Source organism: Sprattus sprattus (assembly GCF_963457725.1).
Source record: "Sprattus sprattus genome assembly, chromosome: 4".
NCBI lineage: Eukaryota > Metazoa > Chordata > Actinopteri > Clupeiformes > Clupeidae > Sprattus > Sprattus sprattus.
In genome coordinates this window covers 8,741,096-8,753,515 of record NC_137923.1, presented here as the reverse complement: position 1 = coordinate 8,753,515, position 12,420 = coordinate 8,741,096, and the positions used below count along the sequence as shown (strand labels likewise).

At 43.2% G+C, this 12,420-nt stretch overlaps 1 protein-coding gene across 1 annotated transcript; it reads left to right on the top strand.

The window, feature by feature from the left end:
• Nucleotides 1-7,495: 7,495 nt before the first annotated feature.
• LOC308364728 (SLIT and NTRK-like protein 3) lies at nt 7,496-10,147 on the top strand (the record flags this gene model as incomplete). The annotated part of the gene is made up of 1 exon (XM_080837949.1): nt 7,496-10,147. One exon carries the CDS (start codon nt 7,496-7,498, stop codon nt 10,145-10,147), a length of 2,652 nt encoding a protein of 883 aa, XP_080694075.1.
• Nucleotides 10,148-12,420: the final 2,273 nt, after the last annotated feature.

Here is a 12,420-nt window from a genome sequence, read left to right as displayed (position 1 = left end):
GCCAACGTAAAGATGACGCAATCTCGTGCAATCAGTTTAATTTCTGATGCAATCACTGCGTTCAGAAGAAAGAGTATTCTTAAACTTTTGTCCATGACTGTAGCCCTTGTAAAAGAGTGGGTGAGAGCAGTGGTGACATCCAGCGACACTCTCACTTACGCAGCCTGAGGCTGTTCAAGTTTTGCTCCCTTATAAACAATGCGTAATGTGTCTTTGGTTGCTCATCAGTTTACGGTACACCTTCAGTTTTGGACTTGTTTGTGACAGACCGGCACTGGGTTTGAAATTAGCATATGCTTGATGTCAGTCTGCGTTGACCAAGTTAATTTAGGTCTTTGGTTTAGTGCTCTCAGTGTGGATAACATATTTTCCCAAATTGAAATTGTTACATTTCTTTTATGATTATTTTTTTTGCAAGGCAAACTAACCAATATCAGGGCATGAGGCTCAGAATGAAAATCATTTACAACAAGATCCATCATTTAGACTGAATGAGTTTTCTTTAAGGCATGTCTGCAGCCTCCAATTGGGTAAAATTGAAGAAAAGTGACAGTGGGCTTAATCTAGCATGCTGAGTGTTGATGGACTGCTCTGCCTACGTATGTTTGAGATGTTGGTCTCTTGCCCTCCATTCTCTTCTGCAGTGCTAAACTTACTCTCATGCTCAACTACCCCGAACTACAGGTATAAACATATCTGCTTATACTGGACACATTTAGCTATCTATCTGTGTAATTACTTTTTTCAATTTTAAAAGATAGAACGTGACTAAGTGGGGCCAGTGTTACAAAAGAATGTCCAATGAATGTCCATGATTTAATGGAGTAAATGCAGATAATGTGAAAGCTGGACCAGGGGGACGGAGGTCCTCGTGTTGTCTCAAGCCCAAGCATCAAACACTGACCAAACCAACTGAATTCATTTTGATGTTATTGAACATTAAAAATATTCAAAATCTCAGTTGCACTGTCTTAAACACCCACCATTCCATAGGTCAACAGAAAGTGGATGCTAAAAAGACATCCCACAGACTGCATAATGTGCCTCTCTGTGGGTCTTCAGGCACCGGCAGTATGTGAAAAACACAGGGCCTGCGCAGTGCGTTGTCCCAAACTTCATTTCATTTTCTTTTGCAGTATGTGGCCCCAGTGGAATGCCAAGAAGCATTTTGACAAATTAGTACTTCGTCTAGCATGAATAGAAAATTCATGTGGCTGAAGTGAAAAAAGAATTCCCCCTTTGAAAGTCCAGAGATATGTAGACTTAGTCTCTGCAGTTTAACTAAAAATGTCAGTACACAATTTCCCTGTCATTGAATAACGAAACAGTGAAAATAACAATGAGCAAGGCATGCTGTGCATTCCTCTTTTTTTTGTTTTAGGTGCAAAATGGGGTTTGGTGTAAAAGTTGTGCTCTTTTTATTAAAGCATATCCTTGTGTTGATAAAAGTCTTGGTCATATACGATGCATAGTATGTACTTGCCTATTGTTTAATTGATCATGAACACAGTTCTCTATCTTAATAAGGAGTTTATAAAAACAACTAGCAAGGCTCATTATGTCGTCTTGTGAGCAAACAGAAATTACTCCTCTAATGCAGACACATTCATTGCCTTGGCAAGGATTATATGTTCTCTCTCAGTTCCACTTCTCTGCTCTTTGGAGACCAATTTAATTACCTCTGAAGTCTGTGTCAGCAGAGAGGGGTAACTGTGGTATCCATGACGCCCCATTGCCCCTGTATGTTTATATGACTTCACTGCTAAGCAATATTATGATATTGCAGTACGTCTTCTTTAAACCTTTATTATTCCACAGTTGAAAATAAGGTAAGAGAGAATGGTATGCCTTATGAAATATATGGGTTAACTGCTTTCGTTTGTTAAATGTCAATATCCATTAGTGCCCTGATACATAATTTATACTTCCTTTTTCTATTATATATATATATATATATAATCAGTTATAGACAGGTTTCTGTACATCGCTCAGATATCTTAGACTGTAATATTCTAGCTATGATTCAATTATATAATTAAAGAGAGATATGGATATTAAACTGTGGTGATTCCCACAGAGAATGTTAGATTATAGTTATTATGAATATAGATGGGCATTGAGTATGAACATGAGTGCAAGGATAGTATGTACCAAGTAAATATAACTTTATCCCGCACAACATAATTTCCTATACAACAGCAAAACTGGACATTTGATGAGAATGTCTGTCATTTTGACAGAAGGCATCTTTAAAACATCTGTTGTGCAGTATAACAGATTGAGAGTCGAATTCAGAGTTTGTAGAGTCTTATATGAGAAAAAGCTCCAGTGATGTTCAAAAATGATTTGCCCATGCATGAGCTTGATAATGACCGCTATATTTCAGCATCAGCTTCAGTTAGTGAAGCGGTTATCACACCCATGTCAGGGCACATTTCGACCCCACAGGAAAGTGGGAAGCAGAGAGACTAAGGGTGGCACAGAGGATATTTACAGTGCAGTGCTGTTAGAATATGCAACTCTAGTTTAATATTCTTCTCATTGCACAGGAGCATAATCACAGAGTCCCTGGAGCTGACCCTTTTACATTTACTCAACAAGAGGCAATGCACCAAAAAGATAGCTTTGCATTAGCAAATCAAGTTCTCCTGAAAAAATCAAAATCTACAGAGTGGAAAAATCTTTGACAATGACTAAGCTCTTTTGTGTAACAATAAGTGCACCAAAGTTACATTATAAACCCAACATCCAGGGACATCATTTTGTGAGTATTACTGTGAGCCAAAGCTTATTTTCAAGGAGTCTCACAAGAAGTACAAGACCGTATCGTTAATAGAGAGTAGCAGGTGCCTTGGGAATGTTCTCATGGTCTTCCTCATGGAAAAAGAAAAGAAAAAACAGAACCTGATTGAAAGCTGGCTGGCTTTAGAAGCACTGCAGCAGCACAGAAGCTGCGTAATGGCTTTGGAATCACTGCACTCTTAATCTAGCCAGGGTGTACCTGGAAAGTCTGAAGGCCAGGTTCCCATGACAACCAATTTAATTCCTAATTAAAGGGGAGGTTTGTGTAATTAGCCCTAGCAGTTTTCCTTAGCTCAGGGCCCACTGTCCTTGTCTGAGGTCTGCGTGAGCATGGCAGAGGGCAAATTGACTGAGGTGGGTTACAATAACTTGTGGATTCTGTCTGTCCCAAGATGCCTTGTGTCTGCAGTGTCCTTGGCTGCCTGTGACACCCCAACGAGCTAATTAACGAACGCCTTGAGGCTAAGTAAATTCAAAAGTTTGACCACAGCCGTAACCTGTGAATGAAAAATTGTTGTGGGGTGGTGGGTGAAACATGTCTTGATATTAGACCGAGTGCAGATACGTTAAGCCCAACTTCTCATTTAAAAAATCTTTGCCATGAATCAAACAAGGGCAATCATATTAGTAAAGACATCTCCATGATTATAAACCAGCTCCTGTTTTGCGTACTAACACTATAACACTCACAACCAGATTTCACTCTTGAGCTGGATGTGTAAAGCATACCTCTTGCAAAAGTCTGCTAAGTGAATCAATGAGCAGTTTACATACTCCCTCCAAACAGCTATGTTCTAAAAGGAAGTCCATTGATCTTGGCAGTGTAAGTATTTGACAGCCGCGCAAGGACACATCAATAGTTCTTAGGGACTGGCTGATATTTAATTATATCCTAGTGTATACCCATTTAGGGAATGGTGGTAGTCACAAAACCAAAGACAAATGAAACTGAGCAAAGCGGAATAAAATGCAGAACCATACCCTAGAAACAGTAGTATCTAGGATATATACCAAGTAGATTGTGTCAAAATACATATAGGTGAAAAATAAAAGAAACAATATAATTGAATTGATCCTGCAATAATAATTTGACAAATCAATCACAACAAGATGCCAAACCCCGAGATAGTGATAATGAGATAATGCAGCGGGTAGCGTTTTGGCAAAAGGTTGTTGATATTTGAGCTCAAAAGACAATCAGATTACACTCCACCCTTCCAAGCTGCTGAAGCACCTGGTTGATTGCCTGGAATTGTTAATGGCTCGGTCCACTATGTTTGTTTCCCATTTAAAGAGCCAGGACTGTGTACGAGCACTGGTTTTTTTTTTTTTTTTAGAGCACACAAAGAACAGAGGACCGCGAGCAATTGGCGCATTTGAAAAGTGTACTGGATTAGAATTGTGGATTCTATCTTTAACACAAAAATGGCAACCATGCTCTAAAATAGAAATAAAAGCTACCAAATCCCTGAGTGGCTTTTCTAAGTCATTTTGGCGTCTCTATATCACATTACATTACAAAAACCCTGTACAAGGCTTCACACAAGCTACCGTACAATTGCAGGAGCAAATTTATGCCATGTGGATTTGTGTTTTAGCATAACAGAAACTCTCTATTTGATAGAGACCCAGTGCTTCAGTGTTCTGTGTGGCTTTGGACTATTAAGATGTTGCATTATAATGTATGGCTAGGACCTATCCATTATCTTTGAGGCATTAGCATGATGGAGACCAAAAATCAATACAAGAATGTGCTCAGAATTAGATGTAGCATGGCATTTGAAGAACCAAACAGCATATGGGTTTTAGTTTGTCATGTAAAAGCTTCCCTTTTTTAATGGTACTTTGCTTGAAGTAAGCTTAAATATACAGTAGTTCTGTCACATTTGGTTTTACACTTGAACAGGGGTTTTAACCCTGGCAGAAACAAAATGGTAAGTACATAATGAATCATTAAAACATAGTCTAGAAAGGGTTTCTCTACAAATCTTTCATAAACCGTGGTAGCTCCACCACCTTCAAAAATTATTTTAAAAATCCTATTTTAGATACATAATGAATGTCAAATGGCGATGTAGTTTATTGTCCACAGTAGAATGGGGGACAGCATGGAGGACTGTATTCATTTTATGAAATTCTTCACACCTCCAAGGTACAAACTACTACATGATAGTCCTACATTAACCACTTGAACTAAATTGGGATGTATTTACACATTAAGTTCAGGTAGAAGACTTTATGGCACAGTGATGTAAGATTGTAGGAATCTTTGGGAAAATTAGCTGCTGGCCTACATAACCAAAATCACAATCTTAAGTGTAGCCTATTTAAAATGATGGCATCTGGACTCTGAGAAGGCAAATTCAACCATACTCCCTAACTTCATTTAAATGTCAACTTTCTCTGCTAACTACAATAAACTTGAATTAACCACTGTGGATTTTCCTACACGCACAGGCGGGAGTTCTTCCCCCACACCTCCTCCATGATGTCAAAACCACTTCCGCTGTCATCCAGCTGTCTGCCGGTAGCCTACCCTATTTAACGGAACAGCTAACAGAATAAGTCAGTGTGATCATACGCAAAGTTTGCCATTTTTGTACATGATGAATATAACATGAATTTTCAGGGCTATGGGATTACCCGCAGGTTTCTGTGTGATAGTTGAGAAAGTCGTCACAGAAGAGATGTTGTGCAATGATGCCAGCTGGCAGAAAGTTTCCATGGTAACCAACATAAGGCCTTGTTAAACGTTTAGAGCGAAATGCAGAGGGCAAAATACACAAGCGGTTTAAATACAATCAATTGCAGTGGCCTACTTCAAAAAAGCACAGAGGTCCTTCGGAAGACACCCTCAAAGACAGTATCACAACCCTCACCAAATCCAACACACTACTGGAATTCCATGATTTATTAAAGTGAAAGTCTAAAACAATGTCCTGTCGATTGTCTAAACAGGCACTGGCAAAAGCATTAGGATACCTAAGGAAGATATTCATTTGTCTGCACGGGTTGCTGCACTGATATTGTTCCGATAATGAATGTAAGACTGTCCTGAATGTGCGCGCCCTGTACAGTGGGTTACATTCTAGGGAGTAACATTAAACCCAACTTGAAGCCCAAAGCTGTGGCTATATTTATGCCTCAGTACCACCACCGATGTTCCAGCATCAGTTCTGAACTGAACGGGCCGCCAGTCGATCAGCAGAAGAAGTAAGAAGTGGTTCTTCGCAGCAGTTCTGCATATACGCGTGAAGCTGCATCCTCTACTGGCTGCACTGTTGAGCGCTCGTCAGGGGAGCGGACCTGCATTCTAAAGCAAACCTCTTTTGGACATTGCAGTCCAGTCACGTACTCGGTTTTCCTATTTGCCTCTGCCACAAGAACAGTGAGATGAAGAGTGTGCTTCAATGACCACGACATGACAAGGATCAACAGCGTTTAAAGTGTTCTATCGGGCGTTCTTTTAATTGCCCTGCACCAATCTGAGTGAGTAGCGCACATTTCTGCTTAGTTTCGTTATGGATTCGAATGCGGGCGGTGGTATGATGAGACAAAGGGAAATACAAACCGATAACATTACAGTGCATTGGGTTTCACTAAGTGTATTAATTTGTTAATGATTTTTAGTAATTTGATACCGGTTAATATGGCATGTGTCGCCGATATGCTGCCGAAGCGCTTGTAATTCTCTTTAATAACCCAGTGGGTTTCCGTAAGTTACATTTTTTCATGCGGTACTGGCCATTCAATGGTTTTCTTGTGCTTACACAGTACTGTGTGAAGCTAGCGGAAGCATTGGGTCGATCCTCTTCTGAAAGCGATGTGGTAGCCTAGTCCTGGTTAGATATCAGTAACACCGAGTGGGTATTTTGTGAAACGTAGCCTACATTTAATACGTTGACTGTCTACCAGGTCGTTATTCACTGCGTTTTAGTGAGGTGCTTAAGAGTTCATCATTAAAATGGGCCAGTCTCATTAAAAACATCTGTTATTTAGCGAAAATTACATTTTCTGTATCTTCCCAAGTGTCCAGTATCCATTAAATATAATTGCATCAGCGTCTGAAACAACCAATGGCTGTGCATGCGCTGTTAACATGAAATGATAAAGGCTTTTTAAAATACAGTAATTCAGCCTCAGGTCTGCTAGTATATCCGAGTGCCCTGCAGTTAGTTCCATCTAATAAGTGCCTTTTAGTAAAGTAAGAAATATTGCCTATGGAGGTCAAATAGACTCTGTTGTCATTATCTATCACTTGTCAACAAACATTTTTGCATTCCTGCAATCCTGATTATTTGGGGTAAATGGATTATACACATATCACAACTCTCAGCCTTCATACAGTAGCCTACAACTATGATGGTAGGTGAGAAGAGAAAGGTGATATATTCACATTTCTCTTGAGACACCTTGGTATGGCATATAATAGACTTCCAAACAGCATCCTTCATGTATCAGGTATTGTAACCAGTGTTTGCTGTATGGATATGCTGTAAACAAAGATTTTGCCTAAGTATGATGTCATTGTTTAGTAATTCAATGTATAAAGCTTATTAATAGTTCTGATGTGTGCCCTCTTTTCAGCCAGCACTGCAAAGTCATGATTACAGGAGCCATTGTGTTGCATTCAACAGTAGTCTCACTAAAGTTATTTTATTTTACAGTGCAGTGGCGAAGTCTCTCAGGGGCTATGCAATCACCTGGGTTTGGCAGAAGGATGTTGTGGGTTACACTGCTGAGCACAATTGCTCTAGGATGGACAACCCCAATCCCTCTGTTAGATGACTCAGAGGAAATAGACGAGCCTTGCTTCGAGCCCTGTGACTGCGAGGTGAAAGAGGGCCTGTTCCACGTCCATTGTGACGGCAAAGGATTTACAAATGTCAGCCAGGTGTCACAGTCCTGGCTGAGGCCTTTTAAGCTGTACCTGCAGAAGAACTCCTTACGCAGGCTTTACTATAACAGTTTTCTGCACTTGAACAATGCGGTGGCGATTAATCTTGGCAACAATGCTCTGCAGGACATCCATGTTGGGTCTTTTCACGGGCTCAGGGCCCTCAAGAGATTGTACCTCCATGAAAATAAGCTGGAGGTGTTCCGCAACGACACGTTTCTCGGACTCGAGTGCCTGGAATACCTCCAGGCCGACTACAACGTTATCAAGAGGATAGACAGCGGGGCATTCAGGAACCTGCACAAGCTGCGGGTGCTTATCCTGAATGACAATTTGATACCTGCGCTGCCTGGCTTCCTTTTCAGATCAGTGTCTCTGACACACCTTGACTTGCGTGGAAACCGGCTTAAGGCGCTGGCCTACCGGGGCACACTGGAGTATATCGGTCGCAGCCTGATGGAGATCCAGCTCGAGGAGAACCCATGGAATTGCATCTGCGACATCGTGCAGCTACAGGCGTGGCTGGAGCGCATTCCCTACACGGCGGTGGTGGGTGAGATTACCTGCGAGCATCCCTTCCATTTGCACGGGAAGGACCTAAGGGAAATAAAACGATCAGAGCTCTGCCCCGCCATGAGCGAGGCGGAGGTGGAGGCTAGTTTCGGGATCCCCCATTTACCGTTCTACACGGGGAGAGCAAGGCCAACGAAGCCCTCCTCCATGTTCTCTGTCAACCATAACACTGCCTCGTCTGAGCAGAAGGAAAGACACCTGAAGCCTACTAAAAGGCCGAAGCCCTCCAAGACGCCACCTACCCCTCGCAGTGTGTTCCCCAATCAGCCTCCCATTGCCGGCTATCAAACGAGACCACCCATCCCAATCATTTGTCCAATTGGCTGTACATGCAATTTACACATAAATGACCTTGGGTTAACAGTCAACTGTAAAGAGAATGGTTTTCGCAACATCTCTGATCTTGTGCCACGACCACTTAATGCCAAGAAGCTTTATTTAAGTGGGAATCTAATACAGAAAATTTACAAGTCTGACTTCTGGAATTTCTCCAGTCTGGACTTACTGCACCTAGGTAACAATAAGATAGGTTATATACAAGAAGGAGCCTTTGTAAATTTGCCAAATTTAAGAAGTCTTTATTTGAATGGGAATAATATTGAGGCTCTAACGCTTGACATGTTCCATGGACTTCAGAGTCTGCGTTACCTATACTTTGAGTACAACGAGATCAGAGAAATCCGCCCAGCTGCCTTTAGTCTAATGCCCATGCTGCAGCTGGTCTTTCTCAACAACAACCTCCTGCGAACGCTTCCCAAGGGGGCATTCGCAGGCACCTCCCTTGCCCGTCTTAACTTGCGGAACAACTACTTCCACATCCTGCCCGTCAGCGGCGTGCTGGAGCACCTGCAGGCGGTGGTCCAGATCGATCTGAACCAGAACCCCTGGGACTGCACCTGTGACATAGTCCGCCTCAAGCAGTGGCTGGACACACTCAGCTCCGTGGTGGTGGTGGGCGAGGTGGTCTGCAAGACCCCAGAGCCGCTCGCGGGCAAAGACCTGCGCTCCCTCCCTGTGGAGGTCATCTGCCCCGAGCTCAGGCTCTCCTCCCCCTCCCCTGTCTCGTTTGGTAATGGCGTCTCGTCCAGCTACCCGGCGCCGGGCTCGCAGCCCGCCAAGGCGGTCATCCCGCTGTCTGTGCTCATCCTGAGCCTGCTGGTGCTGTTCGTGTCGGCTTTCTTCGCTGCGGCGGCGCTCTGTGCGTACGCGCTGAAGCGCCGCGAGAAGCTGCCCTTCAGGAAGCAGGGGGAGGTGGGGCTGACCGGGATTCAGATGGAGTGTGGGATATTCCCCGAGCAGCCTCCCGCCATGCCTGAGACGCCACCCTCCAATCACGTGTATGACAGCATCGCTGCCCCTATGGTGCACATGTGCAGCAACCCCATTTACAAACCCAGACCGGAGGACACTGAGCAGCAGCAGCAGCAGCAGCAGGAGCTCCCACAGAGAAAAGAGAGCAGGTCAAATTACAGAACACTGGCAGAGAAGGAGGAAGAGTGGACCATGGCTGTATCCAGCTCACCCATAAACACCATTGTGGGCATTGGAACGCCCTGCCGAGACATAGCAGGCTTTCACGGGAATGGGATTCTCTGCCCGACGGTGATTGACAGCCAGGGGCCCACTCCAAAGGTGGGTTTTGTGGATAGCCTGTTTGGCACCAAATCCCGGTTTAGTGACATGCCAGACAGACACGCGCACCCGCCCCCTGAGTACCCGCACGCCAACCAGGACGCCAGGCAAAAGCAAACAATCACAATCGAGACAAGGACAGGATGTCCCAATCAAACCCAAAGTGATTACCCCGAGTTGAGGGCCAGACTGAAAACCAAGATGGATTACATTGATGTGCTGGAGAGGTCATATCAATTTTAATACGTGACTGATAAAAAGCCCATATCCAGAGATAAAAAAAATGGTAAGACTGAGGGGAAAATGCTGCAGTCCATAATAAGTGTTTTCTCCTGACGTTGCTCTGGAGGAAATACATTACTCAGATTTGTATCAAGTGCCTTCACAAAAGAGCAGCCAGCAATGTTGTTAATTGTTATTTTTATACGGCCACAGTTTTATTTATCTAAATATAGATATATAGGTGTGAAAGGTGGGGCACTAGTGCAGCTGTACATGTACATGTTGGTGTGCAACTAGAAAAGGGTGTGTCTTTATATAAAATATAACTTGGTTTTGGCTTTTATCCTGTTTGCATATGGACTTCTGGAACATGTGTTTCTTGAACTGAAAATTGTCCTCCAACAAATAGGTATACAGCAGTTATTGTATAACTGTCAAGCGCTTTGTTGATTATGTATTTTCACAATGAATAGATTGTCTTTATTGGGACTTTACCGAACAGTGAAATGGACCCAGACAAGGTCAGAACAGTGAAATTGCCAGAGACTTCTGGAGCATTCATTCACCGCAGAGATGGTACCTTTTTTTGTTCCATCTTGCAAATATTAGATCAAGAATGTGCATATATTTATTCTTAGATTTCAGTATTGACATTATTGTAAAATGTTAAATCAGTGTATAAAGACTATGCCTCTGGTTTAGCTTTCCATAAAAACTATGAATACAATAAAGGGTGCTTATCTTAAATATGGTCTGACAATGTCCCACCATGAGCTTGACCCTTGACTCAAACAGTTGAGTTGTTCTAAACACACACCAGCTTGCCTGCTATTTTACAAACAGATGTGTGCCCCACTATGCATATGCTGTCACAGAAACACATGTATGAGGAGTATTTTTCTCTTAAACACATGCATGGTGACCTCAGTTTGAAGCGTACCGAACTGCATTTAGTCACAGGAGAGGTATGAAATGGAGCCATTCAGCGTGTTAAATCTGTCCTAACCCTAGAGGAAGAGGCCATAGAAAGTTAGGCTCTCCCCCCAGTGCTCCTTACTGAGCTCAGTCCCTGCAGTGTCCGTGGGAGGGCAACAGTTAGATACACCTCCTCACGATTCACAGGCAGGCTTAACCTAGTTACACGCAATTGCATAAGGGAGGAAAGATTTGTAGCCGGCATGGCAAGATTTTGTCTGTGATGGATGGAATGGAAGAGTCCCGTCCCCGTAGAAACACCAGCCAGCAACCTCAAACGAAAAATGTGGCCATGATGTTGAACTGTAGCACAGAATGTTGTGTGATCCTTTTCATGTATGTCAAGTATAATCCTTTTTAAGGTGCTTGTTTCTGCCAGAGCTGCAGCAGAAGCTTCTTAAAAATCTGTTTTCAACTGACAAGCAGTATGTAAAACCATTGCCTCCATACTTTTAATATTTTTTTGTATTTTATTACAGCAGGATGGTAAAACCAGTACATCATAAAGGCTGTTGTATTTTCTTTTCAGACAATGTTTATTGAATCTGTTGGGATTATTGAGAGAAGCCCAATGAGTGGCGGCTCCTTTATAGACAAGTCTGATGTGAGAGTGGCCCTCCGCTGTGCGGGGCTCTCTGGAGTCTCTGGAGTCTTGCGGAATGAGACACATTTGCAGGGATTTGTGTGATTATTGTAATTGTGGTAGAAAGCGGCACTCTTCTTGTTGCCACAGTCTCATTGTTGATTGGATAATGGTTCCTTGTAGTTGGACGATTGACAAAGCAAAGGGGCCCAAGGACACGCACGAGCAGAATGAGGAATAATGTCAACGCAGCACGTCAACAGGCATCAACACTGACTTTATTTATCTTTGCTAATGTTGAACTTGGCAGAACGTGCAGCACACCGTCCCACCGCAGATTTACACAGCTGGGCATCCGTAGCGGCATTTCTGCTACTGATCCAAATCTGTCCGTCAAGAGAGCAGTTATGTCTGACTGGCGCAATCCAACATTCTCTTCTAAAGCTTTTGTCTAAAGCGTGCGTGTGGAGAGGGAAGATAATACCCCCCCCATTTCCCCCCGCCCACCCCCAGCACTTGAGTGGCCCTCATTACACTCCTGTCCAGCCTCACCGACAAACGCAGGCTGATCTGGTATGCAGGCACCGTGCTCAAGTCAAGTCAGCTGCTCAGGGACATGCCATGCTTGTGACGCACCAGGGCAAAGTGACATGGCACTGAGAGACCGTGAAAAACAGCAGACAGTCATCAGACCCGTGCAGCGCAGCACAGTGCAGTGCAGCGCAGGGCTTAATTA